Below are 25,660 nucleotides of genomic sequence, written 5' to 3' on the forward strand. Positions count from 1 at the left end.
CACACACACAGAACACATGTGATCTTTGTGGAAACCTTTTCCTATAAGCAGTGGTTGGTGACCCAGACCAGCCTAGGCTCAGGCAGAAGATATGGAGGGGCCAGCTGAGAGGAGGGGTGGATCTCCTGTGTACGCTGACGCATGGAGTGAGAAGGATGTTCTGTGAGAGCTCTTTGTATCCAAGCCAGGAGGACCACCAAGGGAGGTGCTGTGAGCTTCAGGACAGATTATACTCAGTCTTGAGGGGATGAAGGTGAAGCTGACAAAAATCAAGAGGGGGCTGAGGAGACAGAGGAAAGGAGATCTTAGTTCTCTTCTTGCATGGTGTGAGTCTGGAGAACCATTGAGAATCATCAGGCCAACAAACAGAAGCTCTGCAGCGTCTGTCCTAGTCAGCCTTACTACTGCTGTGATAAAACATGGTGACCAACTTGGGGTTGGAGGCAACTTGGGTTGGGGGAATTTATTTATCTTATGCTTCCCCATCACAGTTCATCTTCAAACAGTCAAGACAGAAAGGAACTCAAGCAGGACAGGAACCTGGAGGCAGGAGCTGATGCAGAAGCCATGGAGGAGTGCTGCTTATTGACTTGCTCCCATGGCTTGCTCAGCCTGCATTCTTATAGAACCCAGGGTCACCTGCTCAGGGATGGCCCCACCCACAACGAGCTGGCTCCTCCCCCATCAATCACTAATTAAGACAGTGCCCTACAGGCTTGGCTACATCTTAATCTTATGGAGGCATTATGAAGCAAGGGGTGGGGGGTGTCTCTTAAAACTGAGTTCTAGGAATACTAGTGCAAATAGTGACTGTGGTCTAGAGCCTTACAGATGGAATGCAGATGGAAAAGCCAGGATCTGGAAGGGTTGTGTTTGCCTCAGGAAGTAGAACTCAGGTGAGGGCAGGACCTCAAGTGTCAATGTGAGACTGGGCTGGGGGTGGAGCTCAGTCTGTAGCATGCTTGCCTAGCATACTTGTGAAGCCCTAGGCTTGGTCACCATAATTTCAACACTCAGGGTGGAGGCAGGAGGAGGGTAACTAGTTGAAGTCCATTCTTAGCTAGATAGTGAGTTTGAGGCCAGCCTGGGCTATATGAAAGCCTGGCCTTAAAAATAAAGTGTTTTTTTCCCACTGTGCATGTACAACTTCCTCTATGTAAAAGATGAGTGTAGGCATGCTATTTTATTATTAACCATGTATGCACATATGACTGAATTCTTTTCTCAAAGAAGTATTTCTCTTTGGGAATCTGTGGACCATTTTCTCCTTTTCTTCTCTTTCAGATGATCGATTTCCTGACTATGGCAAAGTGGAATTTGTCTTTTCCTATGGGCCAGAGAAAATTCAAGGTATAGACCAAATTACAGTCCTTTCCCTGCATCCACACCTGCCCCTGCCTCACACTCAGCATCCTTTCCCTGTATCCTCACCTGCCCTGCCTTGCTCTCAGCATCTTTCCCTTCATCCTCACAGCTCCTGTCTTGCTCTCAGTATCCTTCCCTGCATCCTCACCTCCTCCTATATCACTCTAAGCATCCTTTCCCTGCACCTTCACCTGCCCCTGCATCACTCTCAGCATCCTTTCCCTGCATCCTCGCCTGACCCTGCCTCGCTCTCAGCATCCACCCACTGGTCAGCTCTACAAACATGATGTTACCTGTGATTTAGAAGAGGCCAAGGTAAAGGATCTTGATATCAGCGTGGACTCCCAGCTAAACCTGATCCAGTGCCTGAATTTCTATATATAATAAAAATAAATGCAGACAGTGAGGCGCTGAGTTGATAAACTGTCCTGGTCCCTTAAGGTCACCCGAAGGCCTTGGTAAATTGAAGGGGCAGCCAGAGAACATTCAGAGGTGCTGGGTGGATTGTGAGTGTTTATGAACTGGAATGCTCAACCTGAAGGCTTGCTTAATAATAACCTTTATTCCACTAGACTCTAAATATGGAGACCAGTTACTCTTTATCTTATTTGAGAACAGAATGGGAGGAGATGAAGTCAGGTTACAGGCAGAGGGACTCTGGGTAGACTAAAGAAAGGGCTGCTAAGCCGGGAAAATAGGCTACCCTGAATGGCCTGACTAGTTTCTGTGCTGGCTCTGAGGATGTAAAAGAGAACTGGCCTGTTCTTGCAGATGTCTGTCTGAAGTAAGGAGCATCTTAAGTGGGGGCAGGGGCAGGCCTGGGATGACCTTTTCCAGTCTGTGTCCCCTCAATGTCCCAGCTGTGATTTCCCTGCTGTCCCTACCTATAGGTGGTTCAAGACAAGCCTGTCCCCTATCCCTTCTCCAGTCTCTAGAGCAGCAGAAGCTTGCTCTTGCCTCTGGGCCATAGATGAGAAAGGAGCAGCCACCCAGTGGATGGGTTCTTGCTTTCTCGTGTGTGTGTGTGTGTGTGTGTGTGTGTGTGTGTGTGTGTGTGTGTGTCTTCTTTTTCAATGCCCTATCCTGATGTGCCCCTATGACCTGGTCCAAGACTCTCGGGATCTGCAGGCAACCCAAGTCACTGTCCCACCCCTAGACATTCAAGAAAACAAGCGAGTTCCTCAGGGATGGTCCATGGGGCAGCTCACTGTCTTTCTGTTTGGTTTCACTTAGATGCTGATCTCTTTTCCTCTGTCCCCTTGCCGCTTCCCTATAGGCATGGAACACCTGGAGAATGGGCCCAGTGTATCTGTAGACTATAACACCTCCGACCCCCTCATCCGCTGGGATTCCTACGACAACTTCAATGGGCATCGTGAGGATGGCATGGAAGGTAGGTGAGCCATGGCTGCCAGGCTTTCCCTGAACTGGGCAGCCCTGGCCTGTGTGACCTTGCTTCTCTGGGGTCTCCATAGAGAGGAGGTGTCTTTAAGTGCAGCTACCAGTCCATGTTTTGTCTCTCTAGAAGCTGCCCTCCAAGTAACTCCAGGCTCCTGTCCAGAGGCCAGGGCATGGATATGTGGATGAGGTATTTGGAGTCTAACAGCTCACATGAGGATCCAGCAAAACTGTCTGGGGACTCAGTGTGGAGTTCCAAGATGTGAGAGAAAAACTGAAAGCCGCAGAGCAGGGGCATTTTCCGTGCCTACTTAACTTAGCTGTAAACACCAACATAGTCCATGCTCAGCCGCAGGTGGCTTTGGAGAGCTCTGTGGCCAGTCCGTGTATTTGTTTGGCTCTTGGAATACGTAAGAGGGATGAGGGATGGAGCCTCTGAAAATGAGTTTGCTGGATAGGGCACAAAACCCAGTACCCTTGAGATGCCCCCCTTGGGTTTGGCCTTAGGTTTGTTTTCTGATTCAGCTACAGGATGATAGACTGGATGGTCTCCTGCGTCTGTTTTCAAAATTGGGGTAACTGAAATCTTCTGAAAGGCAAGACCACGAGTTACCCCCTCAGACCTAGCCAGTGCCCTCTCAAGGACACCAGTGGCAACCTCTCCCCACCAAAGCCAGCTGGGACTTGCTCTGGCGATGGAGTGGCACTGAGGAGGGAAGACGTGGCTTGTGACTGCTGTCCCCTGTCAACCTTGCCCAGGTTCTAGTATGGAAGCCATGCTACAAACACCAGCAGATGTCAGAGAGGTTGGAGGAAGGAAGCTAGATTAGAATTCAGGGGGTCCATGAGAGTGCACTTATGTGCAGCACTCCAAGGCTGGTGGCTTGCCCTTGTGTACTTTCTCAGGGGTGGGGCTTCTTCTCCCACTATGGTCCTTGTCCCCCACACCCAGTTCTTGTCTTCTGAGTGGCTGAGTGGCCAGGGCGTGGGGCGGAATGAGGAGGGAAGGAATGTCTCCCGAGGCGCTGCCGCCAGACCCATTGTTTCTCATTTCGGAGAAGTTTGCATTTTTAACAAGAACACTTGGCAATTTGAAGGGATTTTTAATGCCTCACCCTCTCTCCCTGGTGCAGATTCAATGCGCTGATAAATGTAAAAAATGTTTCATGAGTTCTGGAGTGCCAAGAGAATCAAAGGTAGAATAATTAAGGACCAGGACCAGAAGGAATAGGTGGGGCCAGCCTGAGGGAAGGAAGGAGAGCAGAGGGCCAGGGTCTGAACAGGGAAGCCTGGGGTAGCAGGTGGGTTCAGAGGACCGGTAGGGCAGACAAGGGAGGGCCCTGGCTGCCTCTGCAGTCCTCATCCCCTGATCTACTTCCCTAGCAGGGGATGGGGCCCACAGGACCTTGAGCCAGTTAAAAGGTCAGCTGGCCTTATCAGGACAGAGGGACTCCTATTTGCAGGCAGAGAAGCTGGCCCTCTGCCCATAGAGGGGTATATCAGAGCTCTGCTGCCCCTTCCCTTGCCTGGCCTGACTGAGCCTAGGCTGGGACAGTTGCCAGGAAATAGATGCTCTGCACTCCGACTGTGTGCTCCTTGCTGCCTGCCTCTAGACTGCAGCCCTGCTGGGCCTGGAGACCCCCAGGGCTAACCTTAAACATGTACTGTGGTCCAGTCCTGTCCCTGTCTGGGCCCCTCCTGTGGGATGTCCTCTATCCTGGCTCCCAGAGGAAAAGGGCTATGTTTGTGCCTAATGGTCAAAAGAAGGAACTAGGGACTGCTTGTCCCTTCAGTTGTGGGGGAACATGTGGTTTGTCTGTGCTTAGGCTGGAAGCGGGAGACAGTGAAGGATGAGAGGAAAGAGATGAGTGCCCATATTGGAAGTGGGTCTGTCCAGGGAGAAAGGCATACCTGACACCTCAGATCCTTCCTGGGGTTCTTATTGTCTTAGCTGTCTTGGGTAACCATAGGAAGGCACTACAGGTGGGCCTCAGTGACAGAAATGGGCTCTCATGGTTCTGAGACTGGACTCTGAGACCAGGGCTGGTGTCCCTGAGGCCTGCCCCTTCAGCATGTAGACTCTGCCATTGCCCTGTGTCCGCAAGCATCTCCCTCTGTGTGTCTGTATCCTAGTCTCCTCTGTATCTAGGGACCATATGCATCCTGGAGTAGGACCTGTCTTAGTGGCTTCCTTTTGCTGTAGCAAACTCTTTCTTGATGTAGCCTCTGCACTCTGCAGCCTGTGGCCCAGAGGGGATGTCTCAACTCTGGGTTCCTGACAGGGGAGAGGTGAGGGGTCCTGGGTTGTGGTGAGGGCTGTCTGGCTCCTGCCGCCCTCCTTCTCAAAGCTGCCTCCACCTCCCTCTTGAGTTGCTGTGGAGTCTGCCAGCTTGGCCCTGGCTGACACCACAGTTTTAGGCTCCAGGAGTCCCATTAGTTCCTTGGCTCTAGTCCTGAGCCCCATGCCCAGGTCCCAGCACCCCTTGGCTAGGGGCAAGGCTTTGTTTTTTGCCTATGCTGCACAGAGCACTGTTAAAATTCTTCCAGAGCATTCCAAGACACCACTCTCTGAAACAAGTTCCAGTAGCAGGGTGGGGCCTGCCTCTGCTCCTTCTGAGGAGCCGAGGAGCTGGGAAACCGAGCTGTCCCAGTGCCCTCCACTTGCTGTTCTCTGACTCCTTGGCCATAAAGCTGTTGGGAGTGAGGATGGTGCTGGGTAAATGGAGGATGGGAGCAGATTCTCAGAGTGGAAGCTAAGATGAAGGGAGAAGAAAGTTCGTCTCAGGCCTAGTGGGGGTGGCAAGGATGCTGATATCTGCTGCTTCTGGGTTTTGCTTGTGAGGTACCCAGCTGAGCCAGGGCAGGTGGCCAGGGGTTAGGTTTGATGTCCAAGCTTTTAGGCACTCTGGGCTCTGAGGAGAGCCATGTATTTTCTTAGGGGAGAGTTCTAATCCCCTTTAGTTCTTCTGTCTCAGCTGGAAAGAGTCCCTTGTCCACAGCCAGGAGTCCCTGGTCTGGATGACTATGGAGGTCAGCTTGTCCAAGGACGACTGACTTCTACTACTACTTCTTCTTCTCCTCCTCCTCCACCACCTCCTCCTCCTCCTCCTCTTCCTCCTCTTCCTCCTCCTCCTCCTCCTCCTCCTCCTCCTCCTCCTCCTCCTCCTTCTTCTTCTTCTTCTGAGATAGGGGAGGATGGGGAAAGGGAAAGATACTGCAAATAGGCAGCAAATGAGGAGAGAGGCCCAGAGGACACAGAGAGATGGAGAGGAAGATCTGGGCCAACCTGGTCTAGGAGGCCTGAGACTTGGGTTCTGGGCATCCATGGCAGTCCCTTCCTGTGGGTCTTCAGTTTTAGTCCCTATAGAAGCAGGATGTAGGAATAGACAGCATTTCTTATTTTGAGCTCAACCAGTATTTCCTTTGGGGATTTAGGAGAGGCTGAGATGGTCCTGCCTTCTCAGCTCTTGAGCCCCAGAAGTAAAGAAAAGGTAGAGTGCTTATGTCAGCCAGCATAGTTGTGATGCCAAGAGTCAGATGGTCGGTGCATGACCTGTGATCCTTGGCGAAGCCGTTGTGCCTCTCTGAGACCCTGTCTGTAAAATAGGCAATGTAGCAGGACTTTCCACCTCGAGGCGGTGTTCAGAGTCAGGGAGGGTCAATGGTGGAAGTTCAGTGTTCGCTATGTTGGCAGGGTCTGTGTCTGTGGTGACAGTGCTGGAGTAGACCAGACAAAGATGGGCTTGCATGACTCCTGCCCTCTTCAGAGGCCCATCCCTCTACTCTCTGGAACCATGTACATCTGGGCTCTGACCCACTCAGTCTTACTCACAACACTTGACTCCACCATCAGGAGACAGGGGTTCTCTGTGTAGCCCTGGCTGTCCTAGAACCCACTTTGTAGACCAGGCTGGCCTTGAGCTCACAGAGATCCGCTTGCCTCTGCCTCCCAAGTGCTGCTTTAAAGGTGTGCACCACCACTGTACAGCCAGGGGGACTGGATTCTTAATGGAGCCTCTAAACCATATTGCTGCTGGTGCTGGTGCTGCTGCTGGTGATGATGATGACAGTGGTGGTGGTGATGGTGATGATGATGATGGTGATGGGATGTTGATGATGGTGGTGGTGATGATGATGGTGGTGGTGGTGAGATGATGATGGTGATGATGGTGGTGGTGGTGGTGGTGACGATGGTGGTGGTGGTGGTGGTGGTGATGATGGTGGTGGTGGTGGGATGATGATGGTGGTGGTGGTGGTAGTGATGATGATGATGATGGGGGTGGTGGTGGTGGTGTGGTGTGGTGATGATGGTGGTAGTGGTGGGATGATGATGATGGTGGTGGTGGTGGTGGTAGTGGTGTGGTGATGATGGTGGTAGTGGTGGGATGATGATGGTGGTGGTGGTGGTGGTGGTGATGATGATGATGGTGGTGGTGGTGGTGGTGGTGGTGGTGATAATGATGATGGGGGTGGTGATGGTGATAGTGACTGTGACAGTCATAGCACAGTCTGGGTGCTGGGTGTTTTTGGTTAACCCCCTCTCCCAGCAGCACTGGCTGAGCACTGTCTACATTGTTACCTGTAGATCTGGCTGGAACATGTAAGAAGTGATCATAAAGCCACTTGTTATGTTCACCTGTGCCCCTTTGCTCTGCCCTGCATTCCCCACGATGATAAGGCGAGTCCCATCTCTTCTCTGGTTACTCTGGTGTGATGCTAAAGTGCTAGTGAATTCAGTCTTCAAATCAGAGTTGGCTCCTTGCTTTGTCAGCTCCTGCCTGGCCATCACTGTGTGTGTGTGTGTGTGTGTGTGTGTGTGTGTGTGTGTGTGTGTGTGTGTACACATATGTACATGTGTTTGTGTGCATATATGTGTGCTACAGAACATAGAAGGTTTACTGTTTTCAAGGAATACTAACTTGAACATCTCAAGGTCAGAAGAGAGGACATTATGAACATTCCAGAACTTTCTTGCTTTCCTGGCACCATTGTTAGGTTGGGCAAATCACCTGTAGAGTTGGAGGTCTGCGGATTTGTGATTCCTGAGTTCCTTATTGCTAGATCTGGGAAACTTCTGCAGCCTGGCAGCTTTTCTGGCTGTTTGTAGCCCATGTGCTCCACTCCTTCTTGGTAGGAGACCAATTCCTTCAAATACTCATGGCCCCTTCTATGACCTGGTGCTTCTTCCCCTTCCAGCCTCTCCCACCAGGGTCTCCTCCTCTCAGGTGATCCCCTGGGGTAGGATCCGAGGCAGCCCAGGCCACCTCAACATTGTACCATAGGAGACCCTTGGCTAGTCTGGCCTCAGCATCTGGGGCTCAGGTGGTCAGTGCATGCCACCAGGCCTGTTACTCCTGCCCACCAGCAACTTTTGCCCATCCAGCTTGGAGCAGCAGCACAGAGCAGAGGAAGCTATACCTCCAAGATTCTGTGTCTTCTATGTTCTTCTCTTAAGCCCTGAGAGGTGTGTGGGTTGAGCACAGGAGTCGGGTATCCGGGGAGTAGGAGTCTCCTGGATCACTGCAGTGTGGCAGAGGGAGAGATGTGTACCCTGAGAATTGGGCCCTGGACACCCTGTCAAGGTATCTGCAAATCTTGCTTCCTAAAACTTCTTATTGAGATGCAGAACACACTTTTGAGGGACCGATTTCCCATGACCCCAGAAAATGCAAGGGGTGAGCCTGAGGGTCTGAGTGGTAGTTCTGCCACCTGCATGCCCAGGCTTCCTTAGGGAATGAGTTTTCCAGAATGTGTGTTGAGTGCCTGTGGTTCAGCCCTCAAGCTGGCTGGTTTTGTGTTTGTTTTTGAGTGAAAGTCCCTATAGGTGGCTTAGGTTACCTTAACACTGATTATGTTGCCCAGGCTAACCTGACAGAAAGAGCTTATAGAAGGAAGGATTTTTTAGCTGATGGTTTCATCCATCCATCATGATGAGGAAGGCGTGGTTGGAAAATGGCTGGTCCATGGCAGCAGGACTGGAGAAGAGTGTGGAGTGGGAGAGGAGCCATGCATGGTGATGGAGCCAGAGGCTGAGACTGCTAGATCCAGGGGTGGCATCACTTCCAAAAACCCACCTCTAGCAGCCGGCTTCCCGGACATGTCCTGTTGCTAAATGCCTTCAAAGTAGCCCCACAAGCTGGGAACCAGATGTTCAAGACATGAGAATACGGGGACATTTGAGATTCCAACTATAACACCCAGGCTAGTGTGAGGCAGAGGTACCCTACCTTAGCCTCCCAAGTGCTGCACCACCAGACTGGGCTCTCAAGCTGGATTGTGCTAGGAAATCTTCACTGGATACTGGGGAGGCCAGCTTTTCTGGGCTATGACCTCAAGGTAGGTAGGAGAAGGGAGTTCAAAGCTGTTGATGGATACCTCTATCCTTGATATGTCTGTGGGATGGACCTAGACTGAGTAGGATAGGTCTGAGTGAGCCACCTTGTAAGATTTCTGAACAACCACAGCAGGGAGACTGACCTTGTCTTCCCAGGCTCCATTGGCCAGAGAGACACTAAGGCATGAGGGTTGGGTCTCAGTGTGGGATATCTGTAGTGACGTTGACATGCATATGCATGGAATGGCTGCTGGGAGGATGCTGGGTTCCTCCTCCATCCTCCTCAAAGGAGGAGTCTTCTTTAATATGCTGGGCCAATCAGTGGATTCAAACAGAAAGTTAGTGTGACCTTGTGGTTAGAAGGCACAACCCCCATGACCCAGCATCTGCCAGCCACCTGCCTAGCATAGCTCTCCGTGGGCTGGGGCTGTCCCGATGCCCTTGGTCCCTTGGCTGGCCTGCCCTGCACTGCTGCTGGTAGGCTTGGGCAGCAGTCTGTGTCCAGAGCACGTGGTAAACCGATCCCTTCCCCTGCTGAATGAGTCTTTGGTCTCCCAATCTCTGCCATCGGGTGGAGGTGGAAGACTGGAGCCATACTCTGAGTGGTGCCAAGCTTGCTGCCAGCAGCCCAGTGCCCAGATGGAGCTTGGGGACAAGGAACATTTACTCTGTCCCCTCAGATCCCACTCCCCTTTCTCTACTCCAGACCTAGAGATGAATCAATGAAAGTTAGCCGGCCCCAGCCCAGGGTACCGTCTCCAGTTGTACTCAAGAAATGGAATTTAAGCTCCCATGGATGGCATGCTTTTCTGACCCACCATCCTCCCCTGCTCCATCCTTCCTTCTGCCTTCTCCTCCTTCAATTCTGCCATCCCTCCCTCCTTTCCCTGCCTCTTTTCTCCCAATTCTTAATCAATCACTTACTATAAGTGGTGGACACCAAGTTAGTCCTAAGGGTTGGAAAGCGATGCCTGTGATGCTTTGGGATAGGAATAGGGGTGTCACATAAGTTTCCTAGCTACCCTGACATACAACCAAGTGGGGAAGGGTCCTGACCAGGTGCTAACTTCTGACTCAAAGCAGCTGGCTTTAAAGGGACAGCTTGTGCCTGGGTCCTAGCAATGAATGGAATCATTTCTCAGATTTAAAAGGCAGGGATACTGGTCAAAGTCTATAAAGCTAAGGCTAGGAAAAGCACTCAAGGCCAAGGCGTGGCAGCTGAAGCAGGAAGAAAACCTTTTTAGAAATAGAAGTTAAAAGCAATCACATCAGCCCGGCTATCCTGAAGGCTGGGTGTTTGGTGGATGCTCCATAGATGTGTGGGAGGTAAGGGTACTAGAACAAGGGGGCGGGTCCAGAGGCCTGTGCTGCTGAGGGTGAGTCCCTGTTTGCTGGAGTCCCTCAGCCATGCCTGGGCCTGGTTCTCATTGCCTCCCTGCTGTTGAAGGTATGGGGGAGGAAGGCTTTCCCCCTTTTGTTTTCAGTTTTTCAGAGACCCCATTTCTAGGAGAGGAAGAGACACAGCAGAGCCTGCCCTGGCCTCTTGACTGGTAGACTCCATCTAACAATCAAACAGCACCTACAGTCCTATGGCTCTGGGCCCTCAGGTTTCCCTGGGCAGTGGTGGCTGTTACTACCCAGCTCTAGTGGCCTTGACCTGCAGGAGGGGCTTCAGTCTGCCTTTGAATCCAGCCGCTCAGTGGGGAGGGTGCCCTTCCTCTCTCTCTATCCTGAATGTTCCCTTGGGGCTGCACTGAGGCCAGATATGGAGTGCCCTCCTGCCTGCAGCTGACCGTCCTGTCCTGCTCTGGGCACTTCTCCCCATCTCAGCAGCTTCATGAAGGAGCTTCTCTGTGCTGGGGTCCTCCTTGGGGCCTTTCATGCTGCAAAGCCCTGCCCTTCCTGCCTCGGAACTCCACCCTGAGGTGGGGCGGGGATGGAAGGGGATTTGGGGGGAGCAGGGGCCAGGGGCAGTCCTGCTTTCTGTCCCACTGACAGTTTGGGGTCTGTTTTAAGCAAATTGTTTCAAGGGATCTAGGCCTGGCAGAGGATCAGTCCTTTTCCTGGATGCCATCCCTCCCTCCGCTTCCCAGGATGCCCATGGGTGATTTATCTCTTCTGAGTCCCTTTCCTTTCCACACCCCTCCCTGCCAGACCTCCCAAAGCCCTGTGAAGCTTTTGGGCGTCAGCAACAGACTGGCTCTACCAAGAATATGGAAGTGCCTCCAGTGTCTTGCGGAGGGGAGGGCCCAGTCTCAGGAGGGGTGGTCCCTAGGCAGGCCAGGCCTGGATGGTAGGAGCATGGGGATTTGGACTGCTCCGGTCAAGTCCTTGAGCCCATTGGGCTGAGTGGGAGAGGGGTGGGCACAGATTGCTTGTGGTGTTTGGCCCCTGGGTTCCTCAGTCACCTTGCCCCTTTACTCCCTAAGTATTTGTCGAATGCCTATGAAATGTCAGCCCCTTGGTTTCCCAGATGCTGAGGACAGGGCTGTGTGAAGGAAACAAGACTCCAGGGTTTCTGTTTTGGTGGAAGAAGGCAGATGGTTTAAAAAAAAAATAGACGTTGAGGCGGTGACTCAATTGGCCAAAGGCTTGCGTAACCCTTGAGGATCTGCATTTGGTTCCCAGGACCCATGTACATGTCCGCCATGATGGTGGCATGTGTTTGTTGTCCTAGCATGTCGAGGCAGAGATAGGAGGATCCCTGAGGCTTGCTTGCTAGTCAGCTCAGGAGGATCCCTGAGGCTTGCTTGCTAGCCAGCTCAGCCTACTTGATGAGTCTCAAAAACAAAACAAAACAAACAAGTAATCAACAACACTAGACCCCCCCCCCAAGTAAACAGAGCCTACGGGCCAACATCCCAGATTGTCCCCTGACCTCCACATGCCTGCACACATGGATGCACACATGCATACGTGCACACATACAGAATTAAAGGCACAGGATAAGAACGTATCTGAGTATGTTATGAGACAAGAGAAACTTGAGCTCTGCTCTTGAACGGCCGATTAGGATAGGCAGCCGGCATGGCGATTGAAAATTTCAAAACCAGGGATTACCAACCTGGGTCCCACTGAGGAGACAGCAAAGACTTGAAGAGGGTTGAGCTGCCTAGGTATATAACTGGGAAAGAACATTCTGAGTAGTGGGGAGAGCAAGTGCAGAGGTCCTGGGGCAAGAGCCAGGATGCTTGGAAACGATTGAGGGGTGGGGTGCAGTGTGGAAATGGAGGCTGTGATAGGAGAAAGGTCCCATGTAATGAAGGCCAGGTCACTTGGGTGTAGTAGCCATTGTGAGGATTATAATGACTTTTGCCCAGCAAATGGTAGATGAAGAAGATCTTTCCAAATAGCACATAAAGAGGCGCCTCTTTTTTTTTTTTTTTTTTTTTTAAAGCTACGTAATATCCCACCATACCTATGTGCCGTATTTTATTCGTTAGTATTTTCTTTAAAACCTGTATTTATGTAACAGGTCTTTTAGGTTATTTCCACTCCGCCTTTTCTGTTTCTAGAAAATGCTATTATGGCTCATCTTGGGATATTCTGTTTTTATTTGTGCAACTCATAGGACACCTCTCTCAGAGTGTCAGGCACTGATGGGTTGGCCTCCTCAGGGCCTGTGCTAATAGACACTTGCTGCCAGAAGGCAATCTGCTCCCATCCCTCGGTGTGCCCCTCCCGGGTAAGATACTGTAGTACAGCCAAGACTGCCTTTGCCCACTTTCCTGTGAGCCAGGTAGTTTTGCCTCTGTTACATAGATGAAGCATCAAGCATAGAGAGATTGAGGTTCCCTACCAGTGTTTGCACAGCCAGATGAGGGGCAGAGCCTGAGTTTTGGTCTCCACTGTTCATCATCCAGGCACTTCTCCCCATCTCTTCACATGACTAGAAGTCTGGAGGACCCTCCCTTCCTTCCCATGCAGCTTTGATGTTGAAAACTCCAGGACCTGAGTTCAAACAGCAAACCTGCCCTGTCAAAGGACTGCTGTGCTTGCCTGCATCCTGGAGACCCTTACAAACCAGGGGCAGGGAGGGAGAGGCCAGCCTGGGCAAGCTGGAGTCACAGCTGTGGTTCCTCTTGTCCCCTCCCATTACCAGCCCCAGAGGGGTAGCTTGGGAGTCTGCTAGAAGGGGAGGAGGGCTGGTGGCTAATTCTGTTGTAGGCGGGAGCTGCTGCCACTGCAGGGTCAGCTTGCTTAGAGATTAAGTTTCAGCATTTCTCAGATGAAAACAAATCGGCCTCTTTATTGCTCTGCCCGGCCCTTTGGGACCACTCTAGGCTGGTGCATATTTACAGACTTCCTGTAAGTCACTGGTTATGTCTTAGCCCCAGGGCAGAAAATAGCCTCAGATGAGTGAGCCTTTAGCCAATGGCAGTGGCAAGACCAACAGGAGAGGAGAAACAGGTGTCCCAGCTGAACAGTGCCTGGCTGAACATCTTCCTAAGCTGGGCAGGCCTCCAGGAGTCTCCCACCGCTCAGAGAAACAGACAAAGGCCAGCCACAGTCACCTTTTGGTACCCTTGCCTGTGACTCCCCATCTGCTGCTATTGCTCTCTGATAACACGTGGCTGGGCGAGGCTCCTCTATTTTATCAGTGGATGGTTAGAGAGAGGAAGGCAGAGGTGGGCGTGGAATTTAGCTGTAGGTAGGGGATGGAGGTCTGATAACTGGGAGGACTCTATTGTAGTTGCAAGGTAAGAAGGATGGCTCATTTTTGTTTCTGTTTTTGTTGTTGTTGGGTTTTTTGTTTGTTTGTTTGTTTTGCTTTGAGATAGGGGTTGTCTGTGTAGCTCTGACTGTCTTAGAACTTGCTCTTTAGACCAAGCTGGTTTTAAATGCAGCCGTCTGCCTGCTTCTGCCTCCTGAGTTCTGGGATTAAAGGCATGCACCACCATTGGCAAGCTTCAGGATGGCTTTTCTTGAAGTTGGGATGAAGTTTTCGACCCATGTGCCCGTGTGGATGACATGAGTGATGGTGGCTAGTTTCTCTGAAGAAACGGGGTGACTTACAGAGTTCCCCAACAAAACTCACTTTCTTTGTAAAGAGGACGTAGTGACTTCCACCCCAGACTCCCTGTTCTTTCTCCCCATCTTTTCTTGAAACTGTTGGAACCCAAAGCCTCTTCCACAGGGACACAGGTCTTCTGAGGGCACAACTGGATGCCCTCCAGCCCTGCTGGCTCTGGCTGGATTCTCCTTGTTTGGTGAGCAGAGGCAGAGCTGGCTGAAGGTGAGGCCCTGACTCCTCACAGCCCCATTTCTTGTCTTGGCAGCTGTCACCAACACTTGTCTGAGGCTTTTACTGTATGTTGCTTTGATTGCTTGGGGAAAAAAAAGTCAGCATCAAGCATTCTTTGATGTTAGTTGTGTTGACCACCCCCACCCCCAACCCCCAGGCCAGTGAGGTCAGACTTCGATATGAAAGCAAAAGCTTTCCTCAGATCTTTCCTCTCCCTTCCTCCCTCCTAACCCCCTCTGACTGAACAAAGTTGGGAACCACTGAGTCCCCACAAGTGCTCCCTGTAGGATGCCAAGGCAAGAAGGACCAGGGCTGGGCCAGGTGGGCTATCTCCCATCCAGGAAGGTTCCCTGTGGAGAGGAGGGCTTGGGAGTCAGGGGAGGTCATTTCACTCATCACAGAAGGGAACTGCCTGGCTTAAAAGAAAAAAACAACCATCTGTGTGTACTACCAGTCCACACTCACTCATGTAAAAACACCGCAGACCCCCCTCAACTCAGTGCCCTGTTGTACACTGAACCCCTGGATTACTCTGCAAACATCATTTTGTAGAGAACTCCATGGACCACTCCACAGAGCCCCCTCTAGTGTGACAAACCCTGTGTGCTTCCAACCCTAGCAGTGGGAGCTTTATTCTGAAGGCACATAGCCTCTCTCAGCCCCTAGCACGTCTGTAATGCTGGGAGGCTGTGCCATTTTGGGTGAAGATTGACTCACTCATGAAGGTAGATCCTTAGGTGACTGTGAGCTGCTCAGAGGTGGTGCCACATGGTCCCATCAAGCCCATCACCCTCCTTGGAATGCACGCAGTTCCCAGGGACCCCAATACACCCAGTTACTGGTGTATGAGTGAGCGGTTCTAAGATGTCATGTGGTCTCATCTGTCTTCATTGCTTACTGTTGGTGCCTCTGAGCCCTGTTTGCCTGCCTCTCTGTCTCTGCTGCTCCACTGTCTTGGAGAGCAGAAAGAGCATGTGGACAGGATCATCTTGAGCTAGCCCCCCAGCTGCTGCATTAGGCAGGCAGGTATGGAGGCCAGTGAGAGACACAGGGTTTAGTATAGACACCTGGTGAGTGACTATAGGCATTGATTCATTCTCCTTTGCTCCACAAACTCACCCATCCTTCTCTGCCTTCTCCACCTTTCCAGGTGAGGACGTTTCTGAAGCATGTTTGTGCTGGGAGCAGTAGGGTGAAGGGAGGCAGGAGGGCCATGGGTGGATGTCCCTCTATCTTTCATCTAGTGCACACATCTGCCTGGGAGTTGACGGTCCCCTTCCTGCATAATCTTATGCTGTTCTCAAGGAACAGATCCCAAAATGGCTATGCCTGCTACCTTCCTGGAATAGGTGTGGAGACCCCCTCCCCCAGAAGGCTGGCTTCCTACAACTTGCTCCGCCTCTGTAGCTCTGAGCTGTCTTTCTTCAGGTCTTCTGTTCTGGGGGTGGGGGAGTAATCCCAGGGCATTCTGGGAACATGTTTCTAACACACACACACACACACACACACACACACACACGCACATGCTCAAGTGCACACATACTTGTGCACACTCACAATCACACACTTCTGTACACATACAAGTACACACACAAGTGCACACACACACATGTACACACCCCTACATGCACACATACACCATGTCAGTGCTATAGCGAACTCAGGCAAGCAGCCCCCTTTCCTTCTTTCTCACTGCCCTTCCTCCTCCCTCTGGTTGCACCTTTAGCACCTAGGCACCATGTCTGTCATGAGGTGTGGAATACTTCTTCCTGCCCCCACCCCTCTGACTATGCCTGCTGCCTCCTTGATGATCCAAGGTTCTCCCTAAGACAAGAAGTCTTAGAGCCCTGTGCTTTCCTCCGTGAATTTTGCCATGCTGGGAACTAAGCCAGCCAAGGTCGTGTAGTAAGCGGCTGAATTGGAGTCCAGTCTGTTGGGAACTCAGTTTCCCCTCCCTGCACCTACCTCTATCTATCTAGCTCAGGTCTACCTGTTATATGCCAATGGCATTTCTTCCAGATATAACCCACAATGTTTCTGGCTACTTGTTCCCTGGGTAACAACCACCTGCTGCTGCACACCCCCACCCTAATCTCTGCCAGATTTCCCTCAAGGACCCACTCACAGGCCATGAAGTAGCCTTCCTGGCTTCTGTCTCCTGTTTCTGTTCTAACTCCAAGACTGCCAGCAGTCAAAACACACAATCATTTTGTCCATTAAGAACAAGGGCCGGGGGGTGAACTGAAAATTTAGTTGGCAAAGTGCAAGCATGGAGACCCCAGTTCTGTCCCTAGTATCCATGCACAAAGCCAGGTGTGGTGGGTAGGTGTTTGTAATCCCAGGAGGATCCCTGGGGCTCAATGGTTAGACTTTAACCTATTTGGTGAATCCCAATAAGGGACTCTGTCTCAAAAAGGAAGAAGACAGTGCCTAAGGAAGACACCCGAGGCTGACCTCTGACACAGGCACACAGGCACAGAAGTACATGCTCACTCTCACAAAGGCATACCTGTGCACACATAGAGAAAGAGACAATAACTCTGAATAAAAGCCAAGAGTCAGGCCTGGGGAGATGCTTTTCACCTGCTAGCAAAGAGAGAGAAGGGTTAGGCGGAACAGGAAGCAGAGCAGTGAGAAGGGACTGAGCCTGTCAAAGTTGTGGCCATGGCAACCTGAGCTCCCTTCCCCCCAGATAAGGACACTGCTGGGCTTAGGCTGTCTCAGGAAGGATGAAGAAGTCATTGGATCTGCAGGCTGGGGCAGTCTTTGTACCTGCAGGCTGGAGCTTCTCCAATGAGGCGTGGCCCTCACTGTGTGGACCAGCCGGAGATGCTTGTGGTTCTTATGTTCTGGAACTCCTAGGACCCACAAGCCACCTCCCTCTGGGCGTGTGTTTTGGATCTGGCAGCCAGGGTAACTTCCTTCCGGGAGCCAGTGGCCCTGAGTTGTGATCTTGGCTCTGGCTCTAACCATCTGTGGGGACTTCTGCTTCCCAGAGTTGGATGGTTGGGATCGCATGGACCAGAAACTGAACTCAGGATGTCCCCTAGGCTGACTGTGTTGTGATTCTAGGAAACAGCTTGGGATGGCTGCCCATGGCAGCAGTGAATCTGGGGACTCGATGAATCCTGGGCACCTGGAAGCAGCCAGAGGTCTCTGGGTCCACCTCTCTGCCTCTAGAATCTACCACACTCAGGGCGGTTTCATGGATGCAGAGAATGCTGGCTGCTTCAGATGTCGAAGCAGAGCTGTAGTGAGCAGCTCCATTGTTTCAATGACATCACATTCTTCAGGGGCTTCCATTGCCTTCTGAAGGCCACCCTGATGGGGTCAGTGTTGGCATTTGCTGTTGTATTTAATGTTTCCCTGCACTGTACATGGGCAAGGCTGCTGGATTTGTTATGAACTGACTTTAGGAGTGAGTACCTATGGTACACAGAAAAGGGTAACCAGGCATGGTGGTGCACATCTGTAATCCAGGCCCTTTAGGAGGTAGAAGCAGGAGGATCAGGAGTTCAAGACCATCTTCTGCTACAAAACAAGTTCAAGACTAGCCTGGGCCACATAAGATCCGTTATCAATAGTTTTTTTTTTTTTTTTTAAATCAAAGGAAAAGAAAAATGTGTATAATTCAAATAGCAACTCTGTGATCTCATGGGATTTGGTACTCAGAACTGGTTTAAGTTAAATTTATTTTAGTAATTCACAAACTACAGATGGTGTTCAGATGAGCAAATGAAATCAAATTGGGCTGCTGCTGTTGTTTGCTGGGCTGGGTGGGGACAGCCATGTTGGTGAGGACACCTTAATCCTCTCAGGAGCCTGGGCTTTGTCGGTTAGGTCTAGAAGGTTCTGTGGTGGCAAGAGGGCCATTGCAGCCATCCCTATAGAGTATGGGCTCCATCGGTTTGGAGTTCAAGATATGGGGCACTTTTTCTAGTTCCTCCCTCATATTTTCTCTGTATTCTTAGATAGCAGATGCAGTGAGAGGCAAGAAAGGAGCTAGTGTGTGATGACTGGTGCACAGTGGGAGCTGGAGAGTCCCTTGCTTTTCTCTAGTAGGTTGTCTTCATCCTGAGCTGGAAGGGCAGGTGCAAAGTCGCTATAGCCTTGAGCTGTGGAAGCACCTAAATGTCACAAGGCAATGGGGGCTAAGGGAGGACAGAGGAGGAATCATCCAGGCGAGAAACAAAGTCCCCACTGGCTTGGGGAACTGTGTTGGAAACTTCAGCTGAGGTCCAACTAAGTCATGAACAACACCGAAGGACCCGTCGTCCTGGCGGCTGTCCTCTGGGGATTTCACCTTTTAGGGCAAGCCAAGCTTGTGGTGGGAACTTCCAGGCACCTGCTTGTGTGTTGCTGAGTGGTTGGCCACACATCTGCCTGGCTGAAGATGACAGTGGGCATCCTGACCCCTGGAAAAGTGCTCCTGCTGCTTGCGGCTGCCACAGATGGCAAGAAACAGCACTAGTAGCCAGGAGGCTGCAGACGCTCCAGGCGGCTGTAGACACTCTAGTCAGACATCCACTGGCATTCTGAGCAACCTCACTCAGTCTGTGTCAAGGTTCCTGGGCCAGAAGCCAAAGCTGTTTGAGACTTCTGCCCCGCCCCCGCCCCGGCCCCCCCTTCCCAGAGTTCTGTCCAGTGGTACCCAGGCCCTCTTTGGGACACACAGGGCCTTTTCTTTTTCTTCTTCTAAGCCATGGAAGTGTCCTGGCTCCTACACTCCGCCTGGAGGTGGCAGGAGTAGGGGTGGGAATGGGAGGGGCGGTGGGGGGGGGGACCCTTTTCACCTTATTGCTCAGCAGCTGGAAAATTGTTGTCATCTGCTCTGCCTTCCATTTGCTGGGAGTGGGGAAAATTTGGGGAAAGAAATCTCGGTCACTCACAGAATGCTCCTTTCTCCCAGGGTCTGGTAGCCCTGCCTGTCTCTCTCCCTCTGCCCCTCTGGACTCCCTTTGCTCTGAAGTCTCTCCCCTTGTTTTCTCAGGTCTGGAGCTGCCCTTGGCTGGGAACTGGGACTTTGCTGGCCTGGGCTGGGAGGCTGGAGTCCAACCCCTGTGCCGGGGCAGGTTGAGCTGGGGTTGAGGTTGGGGTTGGGTTGGGCCCGGCTGGAGGGGAAGCCACTGTGATGTCATTCAAGAGCTGCATAACTGCAGGATGATAAGTGAAGCCCAGGGGACCCAGCTGGCTGGGATTACAGACAGAGTTTGATCCCACTGGTTTTCTACAAGCCAGAGTGAGCTTGAGCCGAGAGGGGGAGAGAGCGAGCTAGAGCTGAGAGAGGGAGGGAGGGAGGGAGGGAGTGGTGTGTGTGTGTGTGTGTGTGTGTGTGTGTGTGTGTCCAGGGCCAGTCAGCACTGGCTCCTCCCACTCCTGACAGTCCCAGGGAGTCTGAGGAGGACACTAAGCCTGAGAACTGTAGCCCGGCAGGAAATTACTTGAAACTTGAAGCAGAGGGGACAAATCAGAGGGTTCTCACAGCTTTTCTCCGTCTCTGCTCAGAGGGTAAGTGCAGTCCTGCAGCTATCCCTGTGTGTCTCCTCCGTTGGTCTCTGTTGGATCTGGGGTTGGGGCTTTTTGCCTGGAGCCCCCAAGTCTCTCTGACCCGATACGGGGAGGGTATGAGGCTATGCAGGGCCACCTCTAAGTGCACTGGGACATGCTTGTGTCAACCTTGCCTGCTGTCCCCTCCCAGAGGCGCTCACTAGGACACCATATGGTTATAGCTTTTGGTGGAAAGGGTAGCTGGGTGGAGGAGCATGGTGGATCTGAGTTCTCTGGTCTTTCTGGGCAATGGTTCATCTTGAGTCAAAGGGGGGGGGGAGGCAGAGAGAATTCCATAGGAGCCCATCGTAGGTGGCCTGTGAAGTATTATTTGGGGCACTCCCCTATTACGTAGACAAAACTGTGGTGTCCCCAGGGTTGACCCTAATGCTTCCATTCACTGGCAGGGCTCTAAGCCACTCTGCTGTTTCTCTGGCCAGGGCGGGCGCTCTCTCTCTCTCTCTCTCTCTCTCTCTCTCTCTCTCTCTCTCTCTCTCTCTGCCCAGGCAGCATCCTGGCCTGGCAGAGGACTTCGTAGCTATTTTTACCATCCTGAATGTGCCTGGACTGGACTATCTGGTGCTCAAATAGGCGAGGGTGGGGAGCGGGTGCGCCAGGCCCTGGTTATAGCACCAGGCTGGGGAGTCAGGTACCAGGACTGCTGAGCTCCTTGGGACAGGACAGGTGGAGTCTGGCCAGGGAAATTCACATTTGTTCTGTGAACACAGGCTGATATGTGACCAGGGTAGATCACTTGCCTTTTGATAGGGTCCCTGCTTGGAAGGATCAGAAATGAAGGTCACAGCCACCATCTCCTACTTCCTCCCTCTGGAGGGCAGGGCATAAATCCAACTGGAATGGTTTGTGGGAACAGCACCTCAAGTCCTTCCTAAGGAAAGTGTGGGGACACTTCTGTCACCATCACTGTCCTGGACTCTGTATAATATATTGCCTTGGTTTCCTATCAGAGCTGGACAGCTGTCCTCTTCTTCCTCTCTGATGCCACTCTGGTCTTCACCTTGAGCCATCACTTAGTCAGGAGCACGTGGACTCAGGTGTCAGTGTGAAACGTCCTTCCTTGTCAAGTGACTTCTAGCTCCCCTGAGCCTTTGGGCACCTCTGTCACCCTATAAAGTGGGGGAATGGCTCCTTGTGGGCCTTTCAGCTCTAAAAGCCCAAGGCTTGTAAAATGGCTCCTTTTTGCTCAGCCGACCTTGAGTCCATCCATGTCTCGATTCATGTCTAGAGCGGTGGAGCTGGGCAGGAGCTGTGGTTTTTTTTCTCTCTCTCCTTTCAGAGTTGACTTTCCCTACTTTTCCCTAGCCAGAAGTCCAGATGTGTTGTCTCTGGACACTGGGATCTCCCACCTCCTCCCCTCCCACCCCTTCCCTTTGCTTCAGCAGGATGGATGGCGCCCCACCCTTCCTGCATCCATGGAGGTGGGCTTGTGTGTGACCAGTGTGTAACACTGGTGCGGTTACTCACACAGAGGACAGAACTTGACCTGTGGAGAGACCACAGCAACCCAGCCTTGTCCCCCCACCCCACCCCTCACTGATCATTTTCTATAATTGTGAAGGGTTCCTTCAGATGCACTCTGTTCAGAGTGATAAAAACACAGAGGTTTCTTTTTGCCACACATGGGGCCATCTGTCCCCTGCCTACAGGATCCCGAGGCCCCAAGGTTGTCTATATCACACCAGTGGGCGGCTCTCTGAGTGGACCTAGATCCCCTGGGTGGTGCATGCCTGGCCCTTCTTTTTCCTGTCTGCTAGGCTGTATCCTTTCTGTGGTTCCCTTCAGAGGTTTGGGTGTGGCCTTTCACCATCTCATTTTGCTGGTCTTTAGACCCCAGAGGATGCTCATTCTTCTGAAGAAATTCCCAGAGCTCTCTGCAGCCTGAACTGATGCCCTCCCAAATGGCTATAGTTGAGATTTTATCCCAAGTAGAAACCAGGCTGGCCACTGAGCCTAGGATGACCCTGCCACCTAGGCCAAGCCACCTTAGGAGTCCCTGGTGTTGCTGGGCCATAGGTAATCCTTGGCCTCATCAGACCTGTGAATTGATTAAAGCTGTTAGGGTGCTCTGGGCAGGAAGCTTCTGGGTTCCCTGAAGGCTTTGCATCCAGTCTGTGTGGTCTCCTTCTGCACGGATCTTGGATTCTTCACACTAGTCCTGAGTGCTGGGCACCCCAGAAGCAGCACCCCGACTTTCAGACAAATGTGTCTTAACTTGGGGGCCATAGATGGACTATAAAGTGGTCACTTACCGCCTGAATTATAGGCAACATGCATGGATATTTAAAATATATTCTAGAATTTCATCAGATACCCCCAAGATATCCTTGGCCTAGGAAAGTTATTGCCCCCTGGCCTGTAGTGTCACTAGGGAATTCCATGGGTTAGGTTTTGCCTGAGTCAGGACTTGGCCTACACTGTGAAATAGGAGGGATCCCTTGCTTCATGAGTACCTTTGCTGTGATGCTTTTAAGGAGGGTGCTTTGGGAATGGCTTGGTGTCCACCTTGAATCCCTGGTTGTCTACTGGGTTATATGTTAAGAAGGCGCTTGTTGACTGGCAGGACTATCACAAGCTAAGGCGAGAAGGACTATGGGAGTTGTATTCTCCATAGAGATATCCTGTAGGGTTACACTGAACCCCAAGAGGCTCTGTTCACATAGATCACAGATACCATCACATAGATCTGGGTACCAGGGCTAGAGAGAGAAGCTAGAGGCGCAATCGTCAGTAATGGCCGTGCAGTGTGTGGTGGATTCACTGGGCAGTGGAAATGGACCGTCCTATGGGAGACTCCAAGGAAGTTGTTGCTGGGTGTGAAGAAGGAGACGGAGGTTTGTGCCAGTGGGGTTGGGAGCCTCAGGAGCAGAGCTAGGAAGGGCTTTTCAGGGGGGAGGAACAGCATGTGCTGCCCGCCTCAGAGAAGAGCACAGAAATAGCCTAGTAAGAATAGAGTGGAGGCTGTGTGGGGTGCTGAGGGCAGCAAAGAGGAGGATTCAAAAGGCAGGCGGGGCCAGACCGATAAAGAGACCTGGTCTGTCCATCAGGAAGCGCTCTGGTAATGGGAGCTGTTGGAAAATGGAAAGCAGTGACTGGAGAGAGGCGAGCACAGCATGCTTGGGTGTGCCGGACCTTGCTCTAGGAGCTTAGCTGTTGAATGCTGCCACTCAGCAAATGCTTGAGTAAGCATCCAGACCCTCATAGGCAGCTTGGAGGCCAATCCAAAGTGGCTTAAGTAGTTGATGCAAGCTGACTAGGCCCTTTTAAGGTGGGGGCGGGGGCTGCTTTTCTGAGTGAAGGGCGTGCCTGGTGTGGAGGATAGAGGAAGGCATCCTTTCCCTCTGTGTCCTCTTTAGAACCGCATCTCTGTGGCCCTCCTGGTCACTACCAGCCCCCACCTGCTGGCTACCACATGGTACCCTTGCCATGCTCTCCATGGCTGGTCCAGAGTCTGTTGAAAAAGGTGCGACATATCTTCCTCTTAGCCTCACTTTTCACCGCTGCTCATCTACCTCCCAGTCTCATACCACCTTTAATCCCCTAAGTGTTACTTTTCTTTCTGGAGACTCAAGTCCTAATATGTAGTCCAGGATAGCCCCAAACTCACCATCTTCCTGCCTCAGCTGTCTGAGTCCTACAATTAGAGGGCTGTACTATCATACCACTGTGCCTCTAGTCTTACTTTTAATGAGCAGACACCCTCACAAAAAAAAAACCTCTTGTTTTCTTCCAAACTGCCCATAGTATCCAGGGTGGGCATGGCTCCTCTTCCACTTGGCCCTGCACTGATGTCCTTGGCCGTCAGGTGGTCAACGCTGCTGCGGGTGGTGTATTTCAATGAACCGTTGTTTATTTGACATGGGCCCAAAGGACTTTTTATCACCCAGGACCCCATCCTGAAATCCTCCATAAACCATTCAGCCTTCCAGGTTGGGTTTCTCCTCTGGGAGTCCCCCTTATAAAGGGGAGCCTTTCTCCAAGCCAGGCAGGCCAGCACCTCATACTTTGCACGCCTGGGCTGTCTGTCCTTATGGCTCAACAAACAGCATCTCCCTCTCTGCTGCACATTCGGATCAGAACCTCAGATCCCAAAGCTACAAATAGCATGTTTACAGTGCTGAAGCCCAGCCCCACTCTGGCTTCCGATTGAGAATCTTTCAGATAGGCCCGGGGATTTGCATTCTTAATAAGCAGCCCCCCCCACCCCCGTGCCCCCGGAAGAATCCGAATTAGAGCACCATATTTAGAAAACACTTCCCAACATCAGTTTAACTTTAGCACCTGGCACTCATTTTCTCCTGTTCTGTGCATCAGGTGGACGGGCCTTGCCCTGTCTGCATCCTGGCCTGTGGTAGTATTGCCATTGGTGTCTGGCATAGCTCCGCACAGGGTGCTGCTGGGAGGGAGCCTCTGCGCACGGGTCCACATCCAAGTCAGCTGGGGATTTTTCCTCAGATCTTTCCAAAACCATGACTTGCCCATCTGGATCCCTGCCCTGGAGGAGCAAAGGGCTCCCTAGTGCATGCTGTCAGGCCCAGCATCCAAGGATGAGTCCTTCTCCCAGCCGCTGCTGGAACCAGCAAGGAGAGAAAGCCAGACAAAGCGAATGAGGCCTTCATTCCATTGTGGACTTGTCAGTTTCCTGAGGAAATAGACAGCATGTAGCCTGTGACAGAAGAAGAGACTAGCCAGCCTGCTCTGGAGCCTAGGGGCTTACTATGCAGGATTGATGACAATCTGGGTATCTGGGATTGTTAATATTTCTGGTCTGTTGTCATCTGGCCAGGACCCATGACCCCTCCCAGCCAGACCTTTCTCTGCCGGACCTCTGAGTCATGAACACCTTCCTATTTCAGGTGGCTTTACTTGGAAATGCTTGTGCTGACTGTTGGGATTTGGATGGCCTACGTCTGGTGAATCCTCAGCTTAGGAGCCTTAGCTCCCCTCACCCCAGCCCCTCAAAGGTCCCTCTCTTCTCCTTGCCACTTTATCCCACTCCTGTCCTCTGGTGTCTGCCTTTCTCTTTTGCCCTTCCTGCTTTGATGGATTGAAACCAGCCTTGTGTTCCGGCTTCTTGTGGTCCCGCTAAATAGGTTTTAATGTGACTGTGGTAGGAAGAGAGAGCCGGAGAGTATGTGCCCTGGCGTGGGGGTTGGGGGGGAGGGAGGAAGGGGGGCTGGAGGCCCTGACCTGGGTGTTCCTAAGAGGAGGGTAAGAGTGCTCCACAGGTCACTGCCACTCACTGGCCTATCAGTGATGCCCTGCTGGGGCCTGGGTGGCCTGCATGTCCTTGGTGTTGCCCTTGTTACAAAGTAAAAAGCCAATCAATCAGTGAAGGTACTGTGGTAGCTTGGAGGGTCGGAGGGCAGACCCCTGTGGCTGGCACTAGGCAGCTAGGAGCAACTACCTCCAGAGGACAGCAAGAGATGTTTGCAATTATTTGTATTTTGCAAACAGTATTCAGTTAAATAATTTACACCGCTTCGATTTTCTTTGTAAGACTCAGTGCCTTGGCAGTTGATATTCCGGACGTTACTGAGAACAACAGCCCATGTGAGATAAGTTACATGGCAGAACAAGTTTAATATTGACATTTTAAAATCAATGAAGAGTGAGGCCTGGCCAGGAGGGGAAAGGAGGAGCCAGGCAGGGCCAAAGAGGTCAGTCAAGTGCTGAGGGTGAGAAGCAGCCTGCATGCCTCTGCCTGCCTTGGGGAATGCTCCTCTCTAACAAACTCCTGGGTAGATGCTGGG

General features: G+C 51.8%; 1 protein-coding gene across 13 annotated transcripts in view; it reads left to right on the top strand.

Annotated features, from left to right (window-relative positions):
• Tns1 (tensin 1) overlaps positions 1-25,660 on the top strand; it is a 211,186-nt gene that overhangs the window by 140,850 nt on the left and 44,676 nt on the right. For all 13 annotated transcript variants that reach the window (XM_051154111.1, XM_051154099.1, XM_051154112.1 and 10 more), the window contains 2 exons: positions 1,285-1,350; positions 2,642-2,758. In XM_051154111.1, the coding sequence (XP_051010068.1) occupies positions 1,285-1,350; positions 2,642-2,758 (183 nt within the window). The remainder of the gene's footprint in view (positions 1-1,284; positions 1,351-2,641; positions 2,759-25,660) is intronic.

The sequence above is a fragment of the Acomys russatus genome, chromosome 12 (genome assembly GCF_903995435.1).
Source record: "Acomys russatus chromosome 12, mAcoRus1.1, whole genome shotgun sequence".
In the NCBI taxonomy this organism is placed as follows: Eukaryota; Metazoa; Chordata; class Mammalia; order Rodentia; family Muridae; genus Acomys; species Acomys russatus.